We start from the raw sequence: 23,999 nt of genomic DNA, 5'->3' as shown, positions 1-23,999 counted from the left end.
CTCGCGCGATGATGTCATTACGACCTGCCGGAATTAACACGGCGGCAACGGGGCACAATAACGCAGGTCGAGGCAACAGAAAACAGATCGCTAAAACAGGAGGAGGAGAACCTAAGCGGCGACGGGAAAAGGGGATCGCAAAATGGCTTTTCATTCGGTCCTCGTAATTATTATCTTTTTGTCTTTCTTTTTTTTCTTTTATCGCTGTTCGAGTAATGGAAAAATGACGGCCTTGCCAAGAGATATGGGGGCGAGATGTCGCAATTGCAGGTCGAGGAGGATGTGTTTAAAAAATAACCGCTGTTAATATTATTGTACAACATTATCTTCTCGGTAATAACAGTAATCGTCGTTTTATCAATTGTCATTAATAATAGTGGTTGTCGCAGCAACCGCAGAGACAGCCGCAGCAGCGACAGTAGAAGTAGAGGTAGTAGATGTAATAGTTGTAGTAGTAGTAGTTGTAGTAGTAGTTGTAGTAGTAGTTGTAGTAGTAGTAGTAGTAGAAGTAGGACTAGTGGTAAAAGTAGTAGTAGTAATAGTAATAATAACAGTAGTAGTAGTAATAGTAATAATAACAATAGCAGTAGTAGTAGCAATAGTCATAGTCATAGTAGTAGTAGTAATAGTTATAGTTATATTCGTAGTAGTAGTAGTAGAAGTAATAGTAGTAGTAATAGGCGTTGTTGTGCTAATTGAAGTGGGAGTAATAATTGTAACTGTAGTAGCATTAATGATAGCAGTAATAATTGTTATAGTTGTAGTAGCTGTAATTGCAATCGTGATAGCAATATCTGTATTAGTCATGGCTGTAGTAATATTATTAGCTAAACGGAAATAACTCGTTATTGTTCTAACAGCAAGATTTATTTTTATTTCTCTCTTAAAAAAAGACGAAGAAAAGTACCCCTTCCTAACTCCACTCTCTCCTCCACTCCTTCCCTTCCTCCCCTCCCACCCTCCCTCCATCCCACCTTCCTTCCTCCCTCCCTCCACCTTCCCTCCCACTCTCCACTCCTTCCCTTCCTCCCTCACTCTTTCCCTCCCTCCCCTCCCACCTTCCTTCCATTCCACCATCCCTCCCACCCTCCACTCCTTCCCTCCTCCCTCACTCTTTCCCTCCCTCCCCTCCCACCTTCCTTCCTCCACTCCCTCCCTCCCTCCCTCTGAGCACAAGCAAGCGAGACCCGACGAAAGAACCAGCTCGTTCCGCCGCGCAAATGGCACGGAAAGCCTTATCATGGGGGACTTCACCTCCGTTCCTCCTCCTCCTCTGTCTTGAGTCCCCCCCACGCCCCCCGCCACCCCACACCCCGCCCCCCCTCACCCCCACGCCCCCCTCCACCCGTCAAGGTACTGCGAGGCCTGTCAAGTCGAACCATTTCGCGCCTAATTGGACCATAATTCCCGGGGTTTTGTTGTCGAAATGGTAGAAGTCGGCGATAATGTGTTCCACGTCTTAGGAGGAGGTCGGGAGATGCGGGGAGAGGGAGAAGGAGAGAGAGGGAGGGAAGGAGAGAGAGGGAGAGAGGGAGGGAAGGAGAGAGAGGGAGAAGGGAAGGAGAGAGAGGGAGAAGGGAAGGAGAGACAGGGAGAAGGGAAGGAGAGAGAGGGAGGGAAGGAGAGAGAGAGAGAGAGAGAGAGAGAGAGAGAGAGAGAGAGAGAGAGAGAGAGAGAGAGAGAGAGAGAGAGAGAGAGAAAGAGAAAGAGAAAGAGAAAGAGAAAGAGAAAGAGAGAGAGAGAGAGAGAGAGAGAGAGAGAGAGAGAGAGAGAGAGAGAGAGAGGAAAAGGATGATCTGTTCTCTGGAGGAGTTTGGTGTGGTCGCGTCGGAGGGTGTTGGGTGACGGGTGAACTCGCTGGGTGACGGGTGAAAGAGGGGAAACATTCGTCACTGTCATGCCGTTTGAGATCCTCACCCTGTCAACCCTTCGAACTATTTTCCCTCACTCCCTTCGCCTCTCACCACTTTTCCCCTCTCCTCCCCTCCTCTTTCTCTTCACCCTTTGCTCCTCTCCCCTCTCCCCTCACCCACTTCCCCTCTCCCCTAAACTTTCCCCCTTCCCCTCACCCTGCCCCTCTTCCCTCCCCCCTTACTCCCTTCCCCTCTCCTCCTCTCCCCTCAACCTTCCCCTTTCTCCCCTCACCCACTTCCCCTCTCCTCCTCTCCCCTCACCCTTCCCCTCTCCCCTCCCCCCTCACTCCCTTCCCCCCTCCTCCTCTCCCCTCACTCCCTTCCCTCGGTGGTTCTTTATCAGGCTTGTTACGTCGACCCTAACGCCGTCAGGGCCTATCAAGGCAGAAACTGTCACGTTTAAATGACATTTTCGAATACCAGAAACATACTTGGGTCTTTGAACTTATATCACTCCCCTCTTTTTATGTGCACGCTTGTTTGTTTGGTGGTGTGTGCATGTGTGTGTGGGGGGGGTGGGGCGTGTGTGTGTGTGTGTGTGCATGTATGTATGTACGTATTCGAATTTTGTGCATGTAGGTGTACATGTGCACGTAAGCGTATGTGTATACGAGAGTACATACGTGTATCCGCGTCTGCAACCTCCTTCTCCTTCTCCTTCTCCTTCTCCTCACTCCTTCTACCCCCCCTCCCCCTCATCACCCCCCCCCCCCCACTCTCGCCGCAGCATCCCAACAAGGCTCGTGGATCGAATCGGGTGATGAATCCGGCCGTTAATAATAAAGCCGAATTATGGTGATTAACTGTCGTGCGCTTCAGGAGAGGGGGGGGGGTAAAAGGGGGGGAGGGAGGGGGAAGGAGGGAGGGGGAAAAGGGGGAGGGAGGGGGAAAAGGAGGAGGGGAGGGGAGGGGAGAGGGAAGAGGAGGAAGAGATCGGGGGAGTGGGGAGGAGGAGGGGAGAGGGTACAAGGAAGTGGGGGAAGGGGGAAGGGAGAAACAGAGGAGAGAGGGGAGGAGAGAGAATGGGAAGGGAGAGAGAGAGGATAAAGAGAGAATAGACAAGTAAAAGAGAGAAAGAAAGAGAGAAGAAAAGAGGGAGCAGAGAGGAGGTGAGGGAGGGAATGGGAGAAGAAATACAAGAAGAGGCATAGAGCTCTATAGAGTAGGGGGGGGAAGGAGGGGGGTCTAACATGCCCAAATTCCCCGATCCGAAAAATCAAGCCCGTGTGCATGACAGCGTGTGCATGAACATCGTGGGAATACCAGTCATGCGAACAATTCTGGCACTTTTCGCTGAACATTAATTCCGATAATTGCAAACGACGGGAAAATGGAAAGAGAGATAAATAGATAAAGTGGGATGCATGATTTAGAAGGCAGATGGAAGGATAAATAAGGTAGATGCCTAGAAGGAAGGAGGGAAGAAGGGGAAGAGAGAGAGAGAGAGAGAGAGAGAGAGAGAGAGAGAGAGAGAGAGAGAGAGAGAGAGAGAGAGAGAGAGAGAGAGAGAGAGAGAGAGAGACTAGAGACAGAGAGAGAGAGAAATTAATGAGAGAAGGTTGTAACTTATTTCGTCTCTGCAAGCTGTTATCTCACTGAAGAGTAATTGTAATTAGGTTATCATATCGGTGCAATAAACTAATTTTCCTTTCGTGATAAATCTAGTTTGCAGCTTTGGACAGCGACCCCCCCCCCCATCCACCTCCTCCTCCCCCGCCTCTACTATACCCTCTTCTCCCATCCTTTTAAAAAGAAGAAAATAAAGTAAGAATCAAAGAAATGAAATAGTTCACACTACCTCAAAATAAATGAACAAATAAAAATAAATAAACAAAATAAAGCGAGAGAAAAAAAATCGAACAGGAAACACAATATTAAAATATATTAAAAAAACAACAACAACAACACCGACAAAAAATACGTATAAATATTTTCAAAAATCCGTTCTCTTTTTTCCCATAAAGGACGGATTTCCCCTCGAAAAGCTCTCCCCTCTGACGCCGGGATGTGACGACAGTTGAGGGCGGGGAAGAGGAAGAGGAGGGGAAGGGGAGGAGGAGGGGAAGAGGCGAAGGAGGAAGGGTAAAAGGAGGGGGAGAGGGAGGAGGGATATGAGGTGGATAGGGGGAGGGGAGGAGGAGGAGGAAGAGGGAAGGAGGAGGAGGGGAAGAGGGAGGAGGAGGAGGAGGAAAGGGGAAGAGGAAGAGGAGGGGGAGGGGAGGAGGAGGGGAAGAGGAAGAGGAGGAGGAAAAGGGGAAGAAGGAGGGGAGGGCGGGGGAGGAGGAGGGGAAGAGGGGAAGAGGAGGAGGTGGAAAGGGGAAGAGGAGGAGGTGGAGGAGGATAGGGGAGGAGGGAGGGAGGAGGGGAAGAGGGAAGAGGAGGAGGAGGAGAGGGGAAAGGGGAAGAGGAGGAGGTGGATAGGGGGAGGGAGGAGAAGGAGGAGGAAGAGAAGGAAGAGGAGGAAAAGGAGGAAGAGGAGGAAGAGGGGGATGAGGAGGAGGAAAGGGGAAGAGGAGGTGGAGGAAAGGGGAAGAGGAAGAGGAGGGGGAAGGGGAGGAGGAGGGGAAGAGGGAAGAGGAGGAGGAGGAAAGGGAAGAGGATGAGGAGGAGAGGGAAGAGGAGGAGGAAGAGGGGAAGAGGAGGTGGATAGGGAGGGGAGGGAGGAGGAAAGGGGAAGAGGAGGTGGAGGAAAGGGGAAGAGGAAGAGGAGGGGAAGGGGTGGAGGAATAGGATTGGGGAAGAGGGAGGAGAAGGAAGAAAGAAGAAAAAAAAGACGGAGATGGAATAGAAAAGAAAGAAAGAAAGAGGAGAAATACAGAAAAGGAGAGAAAGAGACGAAGGACCAAGAGGAAGGAAAGGGGAAGAAGGAGGAAGGGAGGAGGGAGGAACCATGGTGTGTCTCCGATGACGTCACGACTGACATACGCTGGACGAGAACGCGACGAGACACTGAGTTACGATAGCAATTACTTGACGTAGTGAAATATATCTCTCATGTTGTGCCTCTTCCCCTCCCTCCTTCCCTCCGGCTCCCCTCTTACCCTCCCTGTCTCCCCTCTTTCCCTCCTTCCCTCCGGCTCCCCTCTTCCCCTCCCTCTCCCACCTTCCCTCTTCCCCTCCCTCCCTCATTCCCTCTATCTCCCCTCTTCCCCTCCCTCTGTCTCCCTTCTTCCCTCCTTCCCTCTGTCTCCCCTCTCCCCTCTTCCCCTCCCTCCCTCCCTCCATCTCCCCTCTTCGTTTCCCTTCGTTTTTCATGCCCTCTTTTTCCCCTCTTCGCAAGTCAGCACCGACGCACTCTTGGCTATCGTCACTACAAGGGGAAAGAGAAAGGGGAAGAGAGAGAGAGCCGAGAAGGGAGAAAAAAAACGAATACAGAAATAGCGATAACAGAATAAAAGAAAGAAAAACACAAACAAATAAACAGCGTAAGAAAGGAAATATAAATGGCAAATGATAATAATAATAAAGAAATAATTAAAAAAAGACAAAGAACTGAAATGTAATAAAAACAGACACGTAAACATGTGGTTGAAAAGTAAATAAAAAGTCAAAGTTAATAACAGGAAATAGCGAGAGTGCTAATAATCCATCTTTCAAAAGAATGATAACACCGGCGTGATGATGAGTCCAATCACAAAAGACTGAGTAATTAATCATAATGAATGCCTGGTCCCCCCCCCCCCCGCTCTCACCTTTCCACGCTTTTCTCTTTTTCTCTCTCTCGCTCTCTCCTTCTGTGTCTATTTCTGTCATTCTGTTTCTGTCTCGGTCTCTCTCTCTCTCTCTCTTTTCTGTCTGTCTGTGTGTGTGTGTGTGTGTCTCTCTCTTTTTTTTTTCTTTCTTTCTTTCTTTCTCTTTCTCTTTCTCTCTCCCTCCCCCTTCCCCCTTCCCTCCCTGCCTCTCCCTCCTTCCCCTTCCCTCCCCCTCCCCCTCTCCCCCTCTCTCTTTCTCTCATCCCTTCATTACCTCCGCAATTTCGTTCTCTCTCTCTCTCTCTCCGGCCTCCGAAAACCCTGACATCCCGACCATAATATAATAAGCTGTACGGTCCATTTAATAGCCTGAATAAATAACGCCAGGTGGCATAATGCGCTGAGTTATGTCAGCAGGGTAATTACAGCGCATAACAACATTAATCATTGCGCCAAACAACACACATCAAGCCGGGCGGTCTGCAAGTTAGCTCCCCCCCTCCCCCCCCCCATCCCCCCCGACCATGGCCTTAGTCTCATCTCTTTGACTCTATGTACCCTTTTTCCCTTCCTTTCTCTCTCTCTCTCTCTCTCTCTCTCTCTCTCTCTCTCTCTTTATCTCTCTCTCTCTGTATCTCTCTTTCTCTTTTTCTCTCTCTCTCTCTCTCTCTCTCTCTCTCTCTCTCTCTCTCTCTCTCTCTCTCTCTCTCATTCTCTACTTCCCTTTTTTCCCTCTCTCATCTCCTTCCCTCTCTTCCCTCTCTTCCTTTCTCTCTCCTCTCCCTTCTTCCCTCTCTCATCTCCTTCCCTCCCTCCCTTCCTTCCTCCCTCCCTTCCTCCCTCTCTCATCTCCCTCCCTCCCTTCTTCCCTTTGGCAGGTGAGGCTGGAGGTCGGAAGGAGGGTGGGAGGGTAGGAGGGGCGTGGGGGAGGGGGAGGGGAGGAAGGGTTGCTTTCGTACCACTGATGAGGAGGGGAAAGGAAGGGATGATAAATTGATGAGAAAGAGGAGGACTGATGAGGGAAAAGACGAGCGAGATAATCAGGAGATACGCTAAGAAATGAATAAAATCAGAAGCAATTCATAAACGAAAATAGGAGAAAGAAAAGAAAAGAAAAAACACGAAATTACGAGAAAGAAAAGAAAAGAAAAAATCGAAATTATGAGAAAGGAAAGAAAGAAAGAGAGAAAGAGAAGAAAAAGAAACGGAAGAGCAGTCGAAGCGCCCATCCTCGCGGATTCCTTCCCGAAGAAGCTCCTCCCCGCAGGCGCCGACGACGAAGCGCCCGGAGCCATCGCGTCGTCGCCGCCTCTCTCGTCTCCCCGTCGCGGCACGGAAGCGCGGGCGTGCGGTCTAACGCGAGCACGCAGCGGAAAATGAGCCGCATTACAAAGAATTCACACTCATTAAAACCCCATCGCGATAAATAATAGCGGAGCGGCAACCCGACCTTCACTCCGCCGCGGACCCCGATGGCGGCGGCGGCGGCGGCGGAGGAGGAGGAGGCGACATTCCGCTCGCTTCGCTCCCCTCATCCCTCGCGTCGCCTGAGATTTCACGGGCCTTTCTTTATAGACTTTATAGGCAGACACTTATCATGTTTAGGGTTAATTACTTATGACGGGACTGCGGCCATCCGTGCGCGCATCTGGGTGCTCATTTCTCTTCGCTCTCTCTCTCCCGACTTCATCAGCCCCGAACCGCTAATGGACCCGCAGTGAAATGCAAGGCTGATGGAGCGAAATGTTTTCATCTTAAACCCTCATTATCTCCTCCTCCTCTTCTTCCCTCCTCCTCTTCTTCTTCCTTCCTTCATCCTCCTCTTCTTCCCTCCTTCATGCTCCTCCTCTTCTTCCCTCCTTCATCCTCCTCCTCCTCCTCTTCTTCCCTCCTCCTTCTCCTCCTCCTTCATCCTCCTCTTCTTCCCTCCTCCTTCATCCTCCTCCTCCTCTTCTTCCCTCCTTCTTCATCTTCCTCCTCGACCCCTAACGCTCATGATGAGATCGTCCGCTAATACTCATTAACGTCACCCTTATCATTAACAACTGGCAAGGCGATAGGAGGGGAAAAAAAAGAAAAAAAAAATCAGAATACTGGGCCTCGGGGGACACTGCGCTTCCCGCTGCGTTCTTTGACGGAATCCGAGGAACTGCTTCCGGTAGGGGGCGGGGCCTTGGCGAATCAGCTGATCCGGAATTTAGGCAGATTTATTTTTTATTTATTTCTATTTTTTTCAGAAGGTCGGGCCAGCTGATCCGGAATTTAGGCAGATTTAAATTTTTATTATTTTCTTTATTTTTTTTCAGATATACAGAATAAATGTATAAGAAGAGATGGTTAGATAGATAGAACCGGAATATATGCAGAGAAAGGGAAAGTTTTCTGTTTTTGTTTTAAATAGATGTATAGACAGATAGAATAGGTTTATGATTAAGGATAAACTGTGTCTATCATATTCCGCGGTTTTTTGATAGGAATGAATGAGTCTTGATTATTCTTCAAGACAGAACAATTGTTAAGAATCACAAACAAAAACAAAAACTAAAAAAATCAAAACAGAAATACAAATACACCCGCATCCTAAGCCCGCAAAGTAAAACAAAGACAAAAACAAAAAAGAAGAATAAAAAAACAAAAACAAAAACAAAAATCAAAAACAGAAAAAAATACAACCGATAAAACAAGACAAAAAAAGACAAACAAAATACGCTTTAAAACAATCGCACGCCCTTGCAACGGAGAGACACGATAATGTGGGCGGCCCTAATTAAACGCAGCCTAAGATTGTTCGCGAGGAAATGAGGCCAAGAGAACTGCGGGGTGGGGTGGTGGCGGGGGCGTAGGGGTGGGGAGGGGGGGGAGGGGATGTCAGTGAGGCAAAAATTGCGCGCCTTCTGGGAGTGACCGATATAGTGCAGGCAGGCGGAGGTGACAACCATGCAACTCGCGATGACACTGAGGCATATTCTGACACGCCCACTGGTGCCTCCCCTCCCCCCTCCCCCTTAACCCTTCCTCTACCCCCCTACCCCCAAACCCATGCTCTGAAAACTCCCCGCCCCCTACTTTCTGATAGCTACCCCTCCCTCCCTCCCTTCCCCTGCCAAAGCCCTTACCCCCCCCACCCCACCTGCCAAACCCTTATTCCCCCTCCCCCCTTCCTTCGATACAACCCTGTCACCCTATCCTCCTACACCCTCCCCCCCTCTCTCCCTTTATCGGAACACCCTGCCATGCAAACTTCAAATTCCTCTTGCCCTTCAATCTTGGCACCCGCCCAGTGGCACTCTCCCGCCCCCTCCTTCCATCTCGCACTGGCACCCGCGCACAATGCCATCGCCTCTCGTGAACAAATGGAACAAGAAAACAAACAAACAAACATCTTAAACACATGCGGAGTGTGATGATTTTCTTTATGTTTTTCTTTCTTTGCTTTTATTTCATTTTATTTTTCGTTTTCTTTCTTTCTTTCTTATCCGTCCGAGAAAATGAGTTATATAATGGGAATTACCGGAACACATTTGAGTAAAATATTACTTTTTAAAACCGATTTAGAAACTAGTGGAAACGATTTAATTAAAATCAATAAAACTGCAGAATAATTGACCAAATCGTGCCAAACGTATCGAAAAAAGGGAAAGTAAAATAAATTAAAACGAAAACAATACACGGCAAACATCCCCTTTTGTGCGAATAAACAACATCCCCCGTTGTGCGAATAAACAGGTATTTAAAGAGGCGTTCGAACGGTGTTCCGGATCAACGGTTCGAACGAGGCTTCAACTCCTTCAGAAGCCCGGAGGTAGGGGTAGAGGGAGGGGGAAGGAAGAGAGAGGAAGAGGCAGAGGAAGAAAAAGAAGAAGAGTGATCTCCGGAGAGGAAAAAAGGAAGAAAAAGAAGCTTAAAAAAAGAAAAACACAAAAAAATGACAGCGTGATAGAGCAATCGAGCTCCTCCACAAAGAGAACCAGCAGGGACACGATAAAGAAATTTCACGCCTGTTCCTGTGACTGGTTGGGGGAAGGGGGGGTAGGGGATGAGAGGGCTAGGGGGTGGATGGGGAGGAGAGGAAGGAGCGGTAGCTGAGGGAGATGAGAGAGGAAGAAGAGGGAGGAAAGGGAAAAGAAAGAGAGGAAGGGAGAAAGGGAAGGTAGATAGGGACGGAACGAAGGGAAAAGAAGAAGAGAGAAGAGAAAAAGGAAGAAGGAGAAAGAGCGAGAGAAGGAATGAAGGAGTGATGATGAGGATGACGAGGGGAGAGACAGAAGAGAGGAGGAAGGGGAGTGCGAACGAGGAGGAGGGAGTAGGGGAGAACTAGGAGGAGGAGGAGGAGGAGGAAGGGATTTCACGCCAGCAGGAACCGCCACAGGAACCACACCGGCTTCCTCCTAACCCCGGCAGGACGTGCAGGGGGGGCGGGGGGAGGGGGAGGGGAGATGATGGAGAGCGTGGGTTTAGTCGGGTTGTTGATACGCTGCAGGGGACGCGACAGGGGGCGTGGGGTGGGCTGGGGGCGGCAGGGGTTGGGGGAAGGGGGGTTGCAAGAGGGGCGGTGGTGGAGGGAGGAGGAGGGGGAGGTGTAGGTGGAATTGCGGGTGGAAGAGATAGGTGGAGGAGGTGGAAGAGGAAAGAGGAAATTGGCTAAATAGCAGAAGATGGAGATGGGAGAATAAAGATGATGCTGTTGTTTATAATAAGGATGTCGATAAAGTGCGAATGCGTGATACCATATACTTTTTTTTTCTTTTATCTTTATCTTTCTCTCTCCTTTTTTTATTTTTTATTTTTTCATAATTTTTTTCTCTTTTTTCTTATTCTTTATCTTTTTCTCTTGTTTTCCCTTTTCTTTTTTTCTTTATCCTTATCTCTTTTTTCCTGATTTTTTTTCTTCTTTTTCCTTTTTTCTTATTCTTGCAGATAAGGCAAAAAAGGCACTCGTCCGCTCGCGTGATTCCAGGACAGCCACAACCGGATTTATGTTCGCCTTTGATGTTGTGACAGTCACGCGGCGGGAGGAGGAGACCTGTTGAAATTGCGGTTTCCTCTTTCGACATTTTATTTTGATTGTCTTTCCTCCCTTTTTATTTCCTTTTCAATGGGTGTTTACCCCTCATGTCCTAGATGGAGTGGAGTGTGATTCTGATTTTCTCAATACTTCCGTTTGACATCTATTCCCCTTCTTTTTTTTACCCGAAAAAAAGACTATCCGATACCCTCCCAAAAAAAGAAACAAGAGTATAAATTCCGAAACCTCCCTTTTCCTCGCAATGGTTTTCGATCCCAATTGACAAGCGGACCAGTGGAGTTCGAATCCCTTTGCCTGGCTGGGTTGCGGCTCCCGGTCAGTGTGAGAGGTCGTGGCAGCGTGTAAGGGGGTCGTAGTAGGTGTGAGAATCAATACGGGAGCGAGAAGTGGACAGGCAACAGAGTGTCCTGTGGGTAGAGAGTGGCTGCTCTTTGATCACGGCGCATACCACCATATATCCTTCGCACTCGGACGGGGGCCATTACCGCCCTGTTACACTGTGATGGCCATTATCTCTCACGCCAACGCACGCACGCACGCACGCACGCTCCAACAGTCCCAGAACACCTTTGCTCTACATCTAAAAATCTTTAGCTTTTTCTTAATTCTCCTATGTATGTTTTTTGTCCTTTTTCTTTTATATATATAGAATTTACTTTTTTTTTTATCTCTCTCTCTCTCCCCTTACGGTACAGAAAAGGTTAAAAGGAAATTGGAACGATTTCGATATCAAATATTCCCGGAGGAAATGGGGGCTCGCTTCGTTGGCTTTGATGGATGGAGTGGCGTTGATGGAGCACACGCAGCGGCGGTGGAGTGAGGGAGGAGGGCGCCCGTTGGAGGAGGGGCGTGCGGCGGAGTGGGCGACGCAGGGCAGGCGGGACGGCGGGCGTGCGGCGGAGTGGGCGACGCAGGGCAGGCGGGGGCGGCGGGCACGGGGTCCTAAGCCCGCTGTTTGTAAACGCGTGTCTCTCTCGAGGTGCCCGAGGGAGTCGCCGCCACAGCGCTCGGCCTTTCTCTTTCTGGGGATTTGGTCTCTCTCTTTCTTTCTTTCTCTTTCTCTTTCTCATTCTCATTCTCATTCTCATTCTCATTCTCATTCTCATTCTCATTCTCATTCTCATTCTCATTCTCATTCTCATTCTCATTCTCATTCTCATTCTCATTCTCATTCTCATTCTCATTCTCATTCTCATTCTTATTCTCATTCCCATTCTCATTCTCATTCGCATTCTCTCTCTCTCTCTCTCTCTCTCTCTCTCTCTCTCTCTCTCTCTCTCTCTATATATATATATATATATATATATATATATATATATGTATATATATATATACATATACATACATATTTATATTATATATAGATACATGTGTATATATATGTATGTATGTATGTATGCATATAAATACACACACATGTATATAAATATTCAGTTTACATCATGAGGGAGGGACGGCGCAGGAGGGGGAAGCTGTCTACTTAAGATCTTTCCTTTATCTTGTCCATTATGAGATTAAGATCGGGCAAGTGTCAGATTTACTTTCTCCTTGCTTTGTTACAGTCCCTCTCTCTCTTTCTTTATTTCTCTCTATTTTTTCTCTACCTTTATTTATTTTTCTCTTTCTCTCTTCCCCACCCCCTCTCTCCCTTCCTCTCTCTCTCTCTCTCTCTCTCTCTCTCTCTCTCTCTCTCTCTCTCTCTCTCTCTCTCTCTCTCTCTCTCTCTCTCTCTCTCCTCGATAATTACATCTTCGAACGAGGAGGGCACACGCCCAGAGCCCGCCCGCGCCCTCCCCGCCGCCAAATTCCCAGCCCACCCAGAGGGCAACAACGGGGATAAAATAACACAACAACCTCATAACACCTCATAACAATAACCTCAAGACAAGTCGAAAGTCGGTCGCTGATAACAGGGTGTCCCTTAGGGATGGCCGGCCGAAGCAGCCAATTTGGGACAGCAAACAGCCATTACGCCCGCTCGCGCCCTTGGGACAACCCGGGTCCCGAGTAAATAAAATGGGGTGTGTTTTGGGGGGCGGGGCTCGGGTTACGGGGTGGGGTGGGTGGGTGGGTGGGGGGGGGGAGAGGATCGAGAGGTGGGTTAGATGTCGGGGTCATTTTGGGGTTTGTCGCTTTTGGTTTGTTTGTATAGATATTATTAATTATTATTTTTTTCTTGGGTAATGTTAGTTTTATTTCAATCCGGATAACATATATATTTAATGTACGCTCGCACGTACACACATACACGTACACATACACACACACACGCATGCACACACACGCACAAACACACACTCACTCACATTCAGTCACACCCAACCGCTCATCGAATCCGTAACTTCCGGACACAACAACCGTTAACGAAACAGTATCGCTCCGATGTTCCGAAACGGCATCCGAATCCACGGCCGCTGACGGAACCGCGGAGGGGACGCTTCCGAACTTCCGACCGGTACTCAGCCGTTCACGCAAGAGTTCCCTCCCGGTAACCCAGGTCGAGCCAGGTCACCACGGACCGGTAGGAGAGGCGAGGGGAATGTGCTGGGACGTGTGGGTGGTCGCGGAGGGTAAGTATAGACGCTCGTGTGTGTGTGTGTGTGGGGGGGGGGAGTGTGTGTGTGTGGGAGTGTGTGTGTGTGTGAGAGTGTGTGTGTGTGTGTGTGTGTGTGTGTGTGTGTGTGTGTGTGTGTGTGTGTGTGTGTGTGTGTGTGTGTGTGTGTGTGTGTGTGCGTGTGTGTGTATGTGTGTGTGTGTGTGTGTGTGTGTGTGTGTGTGTGTGTGTGTGTGTGTGTGTGTGTGTGTGTGTGCGTGTGTGCGTGTGCGTGCGTGCGTATGCGTTTATACCTTCGTCAGTGAGCATACGAATACAACATGCGCATACACATGTCTCCATACAGCAGGTGCACGCGTGTGGTTGCATGCAGGATCTCCAGCATGACAAACAGCGAATCAAAACACCCCGCTCGCCCGCCCTGACGACTCAAAGGTGAAACTAAAGGCTTTATTGATTGGAAAGCCACCCTTCGCCGCCCATTAAGACTCGTGCCCAACAAACATCTTGGCCCGAGTGCCATTAAGAGCGAGGTCGCCAGAGCTTGTTGTCACCAGCTCTGACGATTGAGGGGAGGGGGGAGGGAGAGGGGGAGGAGGGAAAGGAGGGAGAGGGGGAGGGGAGGGAGACGGAGAGTGGGAGGAGGGAAGAAGATGGAGAGGAGGGAGGGGAGGAAGAGGGAGAGGAGGGAGGGAGGGAGAGAGAGGAAGAGAGAGAGAGAGGGAGAGGGAGGGGGTTGAAAGAAGAAGGGGGAGGTGGGCAAGGAGGGTTGAACGAGGTGGGGTGGGGTGAAGCTCCTTGTCATTAAGAGCACTGTTGATAATTAATGTGTTCGAGTCCCTTGTCAGTCACACGTCATTTTCGAATGGCTGCTCCATTTTGCATCTCGTAGTTCGAACGGCGCAAAAAAAATTGGGGTGGGGGGGGTGAATTTTAGGGGGGGGGTGTCTCTCTCTTTTTTTGGATTGGTTGATTTAGTTATCTGTCTTACTGATGGTGTCCCTTCCTCGCTGTGTCTCTGTCTATTCATCTATCTCTGTATCTATTTATGTATCTATATAGATGTATCTATATCCCTTTCCTTCTCTTTTCTCCCATTTCCTTTCTCCCTCCCTCCCTCCCTTCCCCTCTCACCTCCTCCCTCCTTCCACCTTCCCCTCTCACCTCCCTCCCTCCTCCCTCCCTTCCCCTCTCACCTCCCTCCTTCCACCTTCCCCTCTCACCTCTACCCCTCCCTTCCTTCCCCTCCTTCCCCTCCCCACCCCCCTCCTCCACGCCAGAGCCGCGGCCTCAAAGCATCAGTTACCTCCGCCGCGTCGCCTCCGTAGCTGGTTCCGGCGGTGAAATATGGCCCCAATTTTCCGCCTATGATTCACGACAGAGACAGCGCTGGTGGTGGTGACGGCCGCGCAAGAAGGAGGGGGGAAGGGGAAGGGGGAAGGAGAGGGGAGAGGGGGAAGGAGGGAGGGGGAAGGAGGGAGGAGGGAGGGGAGAGGGGAAAGGAGGAAGGGGATAGGGAGAGGAGGGGAAGGGAAGGGAAGGGGGGAAGGGGGGAGAAGGCGAGGCTGGGTCGTCATAGCGAGGTGGTCCCTCCTCGCTGACAGGCCGCCCTCGAGGCACGCCCGCGAAGGGAAATTGTCAACAATTATAGAACGCCCTGAATATAGTCTCCTGTCACGAGGTACGGGCGTGGGTGTGGGAACGCGTGTCTTTTCTTCTGGTTTTCGAAATGGGTGTGTTTTTGGGGGGAGGGGGTTGGCGGTGGGAAAATGGTGGGGGGGGTTGTTTGTCTTCAATTCTCGGCGATTGTTTTTGAGCCAATGAGAGATTGGAGAAGGAGGAGAAAAAAGAAATATAAATAAAGAGGAAGAGGAGAAGAAAAGGGAAATATAAAAAAGAGGATGAGGAGGAGAAGAAGAAAAGGAAAAAATATATAAAAAGGACGAGGAGGAGGAGGAGAAAAAGGAATCTTAGATAAGGAGGAGGAGGAGGAGGAGGAGGAGGAGAAGAAGAAGAAGAAGAAGAAGAAGAAGAAGAAGAAGAAGAAGAAGAAGAAGAAGAACAAGAAGAAGAAGAAGAAGAGGAAAGAAGAAAGAAGAAGAAAAAAAGAAGAAGAAAGAAGAACAGACAAAAACAATAACAAAAAACAAAACCGAAAAAGGAGGAACATAACGAAAGAAAAACAACAACAAAAAAACACGAAAAAAAATCACAAGAAAGACTCACATGTCCCTGTTTGTCCATCTCGTTGTTAGTGAGCTTGACTTTCTCGAAGGAGACGATCTGCTTCTTGAGTTGGTCGCCGGTGTAGGGGGAGTCGGGGTGGGCGTAGAGGCGGTAGGGAGGGGGCGGGTCGGCCTTGCCAGCGACCAGCCACGAGGAACGGTGGTAGGCGTATCTGCGGGAGGAAATTGTTGGATTAGAATTTAAAAAGTGTGATTGGGTTGCGTTATGTTCGTTTGGTTTATGGGCGATGCGTCGGTATTCTATTGAGGTAATTATTATCATTATTATTACTGTTCTTATTTTTCTTATTCTTATTATTAAAATTCTTATTATTATCATTATTACACATACACACATACACACACACACACACACACACACACACACACACACACACACACACACACACACACACACACATACACACATCAATAAATACATATACATATACATACGCAGACATACACACACACGCATCAAGCAACAAAGATAACAACCACACCCAACAGACGAATGAAGAACAAACAAAGAAGGACACCAGAACAACAAAACAAACAAACAAACAAACAGACAAAAAAAATGGAGAACTTACCTGTAGCGCTTGTTGTCCACCGGCACAAACAAAGAAGTACACAAAACAAACAAACAAACAAACAGACAAAAAAATGGAGAACTCACCTGTAGCGCTTGTTGTCCACCGGCACAAACAAAGAAGTACACAAAACAAACAAACAAACAAAAAATGGAGACCTCACCTGTAGCGCTTGTTGTCCACCGGCACGATGTCCAACAGAACGGCGTATCTCTGCTCCGACTTGAGTCCTGTGAAGGAGACGCGGACGGTGGGGAACATACGCCTGTGGGAGAGAAGAAGGAGAGGGTTAGATGAATGAAGGAAAGGGTGAAAGAGATGGGATTGGGTGGGGTTTGGTGTGGGAGGGATGGGTAGGAAAGGAGTGAGGGGGATTTTTTAAAAGGAGTGAGGGGGATTTTTCAAAAGGAGTGAAGGGGATTCTTAAAAAGGAGGGGAATTTTGAAAAGGAGGGGAATTTTTATATGGAGTGAGGGGAATTTTTAAAAGGAGTGAGGGGAATTTTTAAAAGGAGTGAGGGGGATTTTTAAAAGGAGTGAGGGGGATTTTTAAAAGGAGTGAGGGGGATTTTTAAAATGAGTGAGGGGAGTTTTTTTTTAAATAGGGTTGATGCAAATCTGTAAGGAAAATGGAGGATGGAGAGAAAAAAATCAATAAAAATTTCGGAGGAAAACAGGGTCTTTAACCCTGCTTGCCTCTTGCCCCCCTTCTTGAAAAAAGAGGAAAAAATATATCTCCTTCCACTTCCGTTGACCCCCCTTCCCCTTTCCCCCTTCCCCACTCCACCACTCCTCCGGCTTCCCCCCCCCCCCCAGCTTCCCCCCTAGCTTCCTCCCATCTCTCCTTAATCTCAAGGAAAAAAAGAGGGAAAAGAAAGGAAATAGAGAGAGAGAAAAAAAAATCTTAATACCCATGGCTGACCCCCCCCCCCCCCCCCCCCCGGGCACCGTGCCGAACCGGGCAAGTGTCGCGCGCCGGTGTATGCAAATCGAGTCCTGGAGCGGAACTCCTGAATTTCGAGGGGGGGCGGAGAAGGTGGGGGGGGGGGGGCGGAGGGGGGGGGCGGCGGGATGGAGGAGAAAATTTCGGGAGAGAAAAATAGGGTCAAAAAAAAAAAAAAAAAGGTAAACAAGTGTGTGTTTGTTGAAGACTTTTTGAGACGATTTCACTTTTTTTATATATATTTTGTTTGAGGTGGATATTTTTTCCTTTTTTTTTTACCGTTTTATTTATTTGTGTTTACGTCTTTTTTTTAAATGTTGGAAGGTATTTATTTGGTTTCAAAGTCGATGTGAGAGATATTTACCGATGGGGAGTTTTAGGCATGTCCGTAAACTAACCGGAGATAATGAGTTTTAAACCGCTTTACGTCGCTTTTTTCTCCTTTTTTTCTTCTCCTGTTTTCTTTTTCCCTTTGAAAGAAACTTAAAAGAATTTCAGGCTTCGGGGAGCGCTACCCCCCCCCCCTCCCTCTCTCTCTCTCTCTCTCCTCCCTCCCTCCCCGGTACAACAACGCCTCTACCGTGAACTGTTTACACTTTTGCGGCTTCGAAGTGGAATTCCTCTCTCTCTCCCCTCATTCCCCTCGCCCCCTTAACACCCCCTACTCCCCCCTTCCCCCTCTCCCACCTCTCTCACTCCTCCTCTCACCTTCGCCCCCTTCTTCCTCCCCCTCTCCCATCTTCCCCCATGTCCCCCCTCCCTCCATCTCCTCCATCTCCCTCTCACTCCCCCCTCCCTCCCCCCCCCCCAACACAAAAAAAACTTCTTTTAGCTTCTTAGATTTAGCGGCGGAAGTGACCAAGCCAATCACGTGCTAACAGACAGATGGTTGGCTCGCACACCCGGGGCGCCAGATCCTCTCCGCCCCCCCCCCCCATTTTTTTTATTTATTTTTTTGGTTCGTTCGTTCGTGAAGGATGTGAAGGAAGGAAGGAGAGAGAGAGAGAAAAAAAAGACGATCGGCCAATCAGGAACTGTGAAGAATGGAGTAAAAAAATTTAATCTCAATGATTGTTTTACTCGTCGATTTTCTAAAATAAAGAAAAATAAATCAATAAAAAAAAGTAGAAGAGAGCATACCTAAATCCCGATTTTAATTGCCCCCCCCCCTTCTCGTTTTCCTCTCTTTTTTCTTATCTTTACATTTTCATTTTGCTTTCCCGCGCTCCCCGCAAAACGTGCCGAGAAGGCGGGAAAAAATTCGCGCGCGCAAATACTTTCCCCGGCGAGCGCTCGTTAAGGGTATTTTACGGTCGCCTCCAACACGATCTGAAGCATTCCTCTTGGCCGGCGGAGGGTGCAGCATGATGCCTCCGACCCCTTGAAGAACATACAGAGAGGGAGGGAGGGAGAAGGAGGGAGGGAGAGGGAGGGAAGGAGGGAGGAGGGAGGAGGGAGGGGGAGGGGAGGAGGGAGGGGAGGGGGAGGGGAGGGGGAGGAGGAGGAGGGAGGAGGAGGAGGAGGAGGAGGAGGAGGGGAGGGAGGGAGGGAGGGAGGGAGGGAGGGAGGGAGGGAGAGAGAGAGAGAGAGAGAGAGAGAGAGAGAGAGAGAGAGAGAGAGAGAGAGAGAGAGAGAGAGAGAGAGAGAGAGAAGGGGAAAGGAGGGAGAGGGAGATGGGGGGAAGGAGGGAGAGGGAGAAAGAAAGGAATCAAAGTAAATAAAAGAGAAGGCAAAACAACAACAAAAAACGAGCAAAGGTAGAAAAGCGAAGTGACGAATCACAAGAGCAGAAGAAAAAGAGACAGTTGGAAGACATAAATAACGGGGAAGAAAGACGAGGTCGGAATAGAAATAGAAAGGGAAATGCGAGAAAAGAAAAAAAAAGACGAAATAATCAACAAAATGAATGGCTCCAAAACACAAAATTAATAACCAAATGGGGGTAAAGACATGAAAGTAATTACGAAGGGAAGGCTTCGTTAAACTTCTTGCTAATCAAGATTGTCAGTCACAACCTGCTGGGGAGGGAGGTGTCTTATCTTCTCTCTCTCTCTCTTCCTCTCTCTCTCTCTCTCTCTTTCTCTCTCTCTCTCTTTCTCTCTCTCTCTCTCTCTCTCTCTCTCTCTCTCTCTCTCTCTCTCTCTCTCTCTCTCTCTCTCTCTCTTCCCCTCTCTCTCTTTCTCTTTCTTTCTTTCTTTCTACCCTTTCTTTCTTTCTCTCTCCCTTTCCTTTTTTCTTTCTCTCTCTCCCCTTCATTTCATCTGTTCATCTCATTCTTATTCTTAAATACAATTTTCTTTAATTCATCTCTCTCTCTCTCTTCCCTTTTTTGAAAAGAAACAAATCCTCAGCTTATTATCTTCATCCTCCCTCCTCTACCTTTTTTTTTATCCTTTTTATTCTTTATTTCACTTCACAGAATGACAAGAAGGGAAAAAGGGAGATCGGGAGAGATAGTTTACTCAAGGCATCAAGAAACGTCACTTTGAATTAGAGACAAAGAGACGAGAATCCCTTTTTCCCTCCGTCTTGGACACGCACACACACACACGCACACACTCGCGTCTAAACAAGCAGGAACACACACACACACCTAAACAAACAAACAAGCTAACACGCACACACACATACACACACACACACACACACACACACACACACACACACACACACACACACACACACACACACACACACACACACACACACACACACACACACACACACACGCATCTAAACAAACAAACACATTCACACACACCTAAACAAACAATCTAACACACAGACACACACGTACACACACCTAACCAAAGCAAACACACGCACTCAGCCCCAAGCATCACTGCAGATGAAAGGAAGCTGCAACAAGAGAGAGACGGCGGGGGGGGGGGGGCGAGACACAGGTGGATGAGACAGGAGACATCATTAGGACGATGTCAAGAAAATTGAAGAGATGCACATGGAAGAAAATCAAGAAAGCGTGAGAAAATGAGGAAGCGGAAGTATGAGACAGTTGAAAGCGAATCAAGTGAGGCTGTTGAGTGAATGAGGAGGGGGGAGGGAGGGAGGAGGGAGGGTAGAGGGAGGGTAGAGGGAGGAAATTGTATGTTTGAATGGACGAGAGGGAGAGGGAGAGGGGAAGGAAGGAAGGAGGGAGGGAGGAGGGGAGAGGGAGGGAGGGAGGGAAGGAGGGAAGGAGGAAGGAGGGAGGGGAGGAGAGGGAGGAGAGGAGAGGAGAGAGAGAGAGAGAGAGAGAGAGAGAGAGAGAGAGAGAGAGAGAGAGAGAGAGAGAGAGAGAGAGAGAGAGAGAGAGAGAGAGAGAGAGAGAGTGGGTCAGAGAGAGATAAGAAGAAGAAGAAATCTTTATAAAACGAAGAGAAAAACACCGAAGAAAAAATATAAGTAACGACCCAAGCTTTCTTCCCCCAAAGTCACACCAGAGAAAAACGAAGAACAAGAAGAAGATGGAGGAGGAGGAGAAAGAGGAGGAGACGGGAAGGGGGAAGGGGGAGGGGGGGGGACTAGGAGAGAGGGGGTGAAGGGAGGCAGCACTAACTCAACAGAGACTTGACAGCAAAAACGTTTCTCCCAACGATCCACGGAGAAGGTTTTGTGGCATAATTAAACACATTACCTCCCGCCTCCTGGGGTAAACTGCAGGTACTAACTGTTTGGACAAGTGATTTTGTTTGTTTTGCCGCTCCTAAGTGCGTGTATAAACTGCAGTCAGCGGGAGGAATATCGAAAGAGTGAGCGAGAGGCTTGAGGGAGACTGATAGGCAGAGGAGAATGGCGGAGATGAGGGGGAAAATAATGAATTAAACAACAAAGCAAAAGGAATAACGATTGTTTTTCTGGCCGAAGACAAGACGCAAGCCCTCTCCCCTCTTCCCCCCTCCCCCCGACCCCCCTCTTCTCCAAAACAGCAGAGCGACGTCGAAATGAACAGTGCCCGTGTTTTGACCCCGCTCCGTGACCTCCTCTGGGTCCGGCGGCACTTGGTCAGCCCTCGAGATCGGAGTCGTGGCGCCCTGACCCCCGCTATGGGCTCCGATCCTGCCTGCGGTGCCGTGCGTGACAGCGTGGAACTGAGAGGGTTCATAGTGAAGTCGTGGTTTTTCACTTTCAATAATAACGCCTCTTTACCACCCACAAATGTCGGACAGATGAGACTGCAACGCCCACTAGTTTGTCAAATCATAAAAAGTCTCGAATAAGATCTTGCATAAACAGCTGAACTTATCAAGGCGTTCAGAGGCGGCGAGGGAGGCGTATCCAAGCGCCTTTGCTCCCCTTTCGGTGGAATATGACCCTTGAGTCGTCCCGTCAGAAGGGCGAGAATGAGCGCGCCCTCCGACGGCGTAGCAGGACGGTCCCGCTTGCGTGGAATTGGTAGCGTTGACGAGTTGCTATTGATGGGATTTCTAATTTTGATTTTAATGCCGTGCCCGCGCCGATGATCACGGCCCGAGTCCATTAAATATGCTCGACGTTAGCGGGTTTCCTCGCTACTCTGAGCGCTACTCGCTACGTCGACTCGTCCTCATCTCGTGCGACTCCATTCGCCGAGTGAATATAACCCGCGGATTCCCTTCATTACATTACCCGGGGAGCTCGAGCGGCCGACGCTAATGCGGCCGCAGTAACGTACATTGTTCCGATGATCCGGTAATATGAACGGATTTGCCTGCGATGAACACACACACGGGCGCGCGCACACACCCCGGGCCTTCCCGCGTGTGCGTTTACACATACACACACACATATCCACACATAGACACACACGCGCGCGAGACTAAATTGGCTTAATAGGATTTGCAGCAAGAATATGAACACACTGCTATTCAAAATTAGCTCGTAAAACACGAAAAGTAAATTGCAATGAAAACTACTTGTCTCTCAATAGATCAAAGTGAAGTGGCGGGAAGATGAACATCGCGACGCCCGGATAAAAATAAAAGTGGGAGACGTCGACGGGAAGAGAAAGAGGAGAGAGAGAGAGAGAGAGATGAGGAGATAGGGAGGGGAAAATGATGGGGAAATGTCGAGAGGGAAATTCAGCTTCCGGAACCGAAAGGGAAAAGAAAGAGAAAATGAATCGCGGTGTGAACTTTATGTCCGGAAAGAGAGGACGGGATCTTGTCTTTCCAAACGTCCATATTCCCTTTAAAAATAAAAGGCGAAAATTCGAATAATATCCAGATTACGGAACGCAGATTTTCGGTGCGCTTAAGACAGCGGCCAAGAAATACGGAGAAAATAGAAAAGGGGGGAAAGGGAGGGGCAGAAGAGGGGTAGAACAGATGAACAGACCTATGAACGAATGTGAATGGGAAGCGAGGTTGGAAATATCAATGAATGGATTTTTATTCATCGTCCATAATCTTCGATTTCTTCTTTTTCGATCAAAAAATACGAAAAAAAAACTTTTATTCAATTCCCTTCGTGCTCCACGTTCGTCTCTCAACCTTTCCTCCTTCCCTTTTCCTTTCCCCCTCTTCCTCCTCCCCTTCCCCCACCTCCCCTCCCTCCTCCTCTTCTTCCCGTCTCGCTCGGCCCATCCTTTACCTCTCACGTCCCTTCCTCCCCCTCCCCTCCCCCCCACAACGAGGCCGGAGGTCTTGGCGATACATCACGTTAATGACAGAGTTACTCCTTCCTTTTGACAGGGCGGGTGTGTGTAGCCGACGAACCCCGTCACACAGCGATACGGCGTCACACGGTCTATTGTCCGTCTCTAAATGATCGTGTATTATGCTATTACGGGCGTCGCTTGTATCTGGCAATGTTTACGGCGAGGACCTTGTTTCGGTAATACTTATATATCCAGTTTGTCTTGCGGCGGACGAGGGAGGGAGGGGACGGGTGCGGTACGAAGACGCGGGGAAGGGAGATGGAAAGGAGGGAAGAGAGACGGAGGAAGGAGGAGGAATGAGGCGATAGGGGGAGAGAGAAGGAAGAGAGAGTGACTGGCTTCGTTTAAGTCGCCGGGACAAGATTTATATCGTCTTATATTTCGTGTTGTGCGAATCGTAAAGTTGCGGATTTCTCGTGATTCCCTTCAATATATCAGGGTTGCAAGTATGGCCTCGCCGCCCGAGCGTGGATCATAGGGCGCGCTGTCCTCCGGCCCGGGAAGCGACCCTCGGAAATTTATCGCGCGGCTTTATAATTATCTTGATGCATGGCGATATTCGATCCCAGTCGAAGAACAACAAACAATAACTCGGGAGGTTACGACCATCGCCGGGCCATAAAGCCTCCAAGGGCCCGCGTGCAACCTGCAACGAGCCCCCCCCCCCCCCCCCCGTCGCAACAGCCGAGGTAATGACTTCATGTGTGACTTCAGGAGACTTTCCGCGGGCGCCGCTGCAGAGTGTGAAGCGGAGGAATAAATCAACCGTAATGGCGACGCTTAAGCGATCGCCGGGTTATCGCGGGCGCGCTCAAAGGCCTTCTGCGTCGGCCGCGAGGACCTCCGTCTTCCCGAACGCTTTCTATGGTCGGGAAAAGACCTCGAGGTGGGCGAGCAACGTAAAAAAAAATAATTCAGTCCCGCCCTCTCAAGTGCTGTTAAACGTTTACACTGTTTAATAAAAACTTTACAGGATTCTAACTGCAGGGAAGAGGGTGGTCCATCTGAGGCTAAGTGACTATGCAGGAGCCGTAAAAACTCTTCATTATTCTAAGTAAAGTAGTCTTGAGTATAGTCCCCGAGCAGCCGACCACCTCCTCGCAGGCCCTAAACGTCACTCACAAGCATCGGGAACTTTTAGAACCGGTGGCAAATTGGCCCCTCCCCCCCTCCCCCTCCCTTCCCCTCCCCCTCCTTTCTCCACCCCAACCCTCCCTTTCTTCCCTCAGTTCCTCCCTCCTTCTCCTTTCCCTCCCTTTATTACTCCCTCCATCCCCTCCCTTTCTTCCCTCCCTTTCTTCCCTCCGTTCCTCCCTCCTTCTCCTTTCCCTCCCTTTATTACTCCCTCCTTCCCCTCCCTTTCTTCCCTCCACTCCTCGCTCCCTCTCCTTCTCCTCCCCCCCTGCTTCCCCTCCCTTT

At 49.2% G+C, this 23,999-nt stretch overlaps 1 protein-coding gene across 1 annotated transcript in view; it reads right to left on the bottom strand.

The window, feature by feature from the left end:
* Positions 1-23,999, bottom strand: part of LOC113828703 (T-box transcription factor TBX20-like) — a 104,347-nt gene that overhangs the window by 18,366 nt on the left and 61,982 nt on the right. Inside the window, exons 3-4 of the mRNA XM_027381720.2 lie at positions 16,167-16,268; positions 15,412-15,583 (exon numbers count right to left, since the gene is read on the bottom strand). Coding sequence (XP_027237521.2) covers positions 15,412-15,583; positions 16,167-16,268 — 274 coding nt within the window. The remainder of the gene's footprint in view (positions 1-15,411; positions 15,584-16,166; positions 16,269-23,999) is intronic.

Source organism: Penaeus vannamei, chromosome 15 (genome assembly GCF_042767895.1).
Source record: "Penaeus vannamei isolate JL-2024 chromosome 15, ASM4276789v1, whole genome shotgun sequence".
Lineage (NCBI taxonomy): Eukaryota > Metazoa > Arthropoda > Malacostraca > Decapoda > Penaeidae > Penaeus > Penaeus vannamei.
The sequence above is the reverse complement of the archived record's forward strand: the minus strand, read 5'-3'. Positions and strand labels throughout refer to the sequence as shown.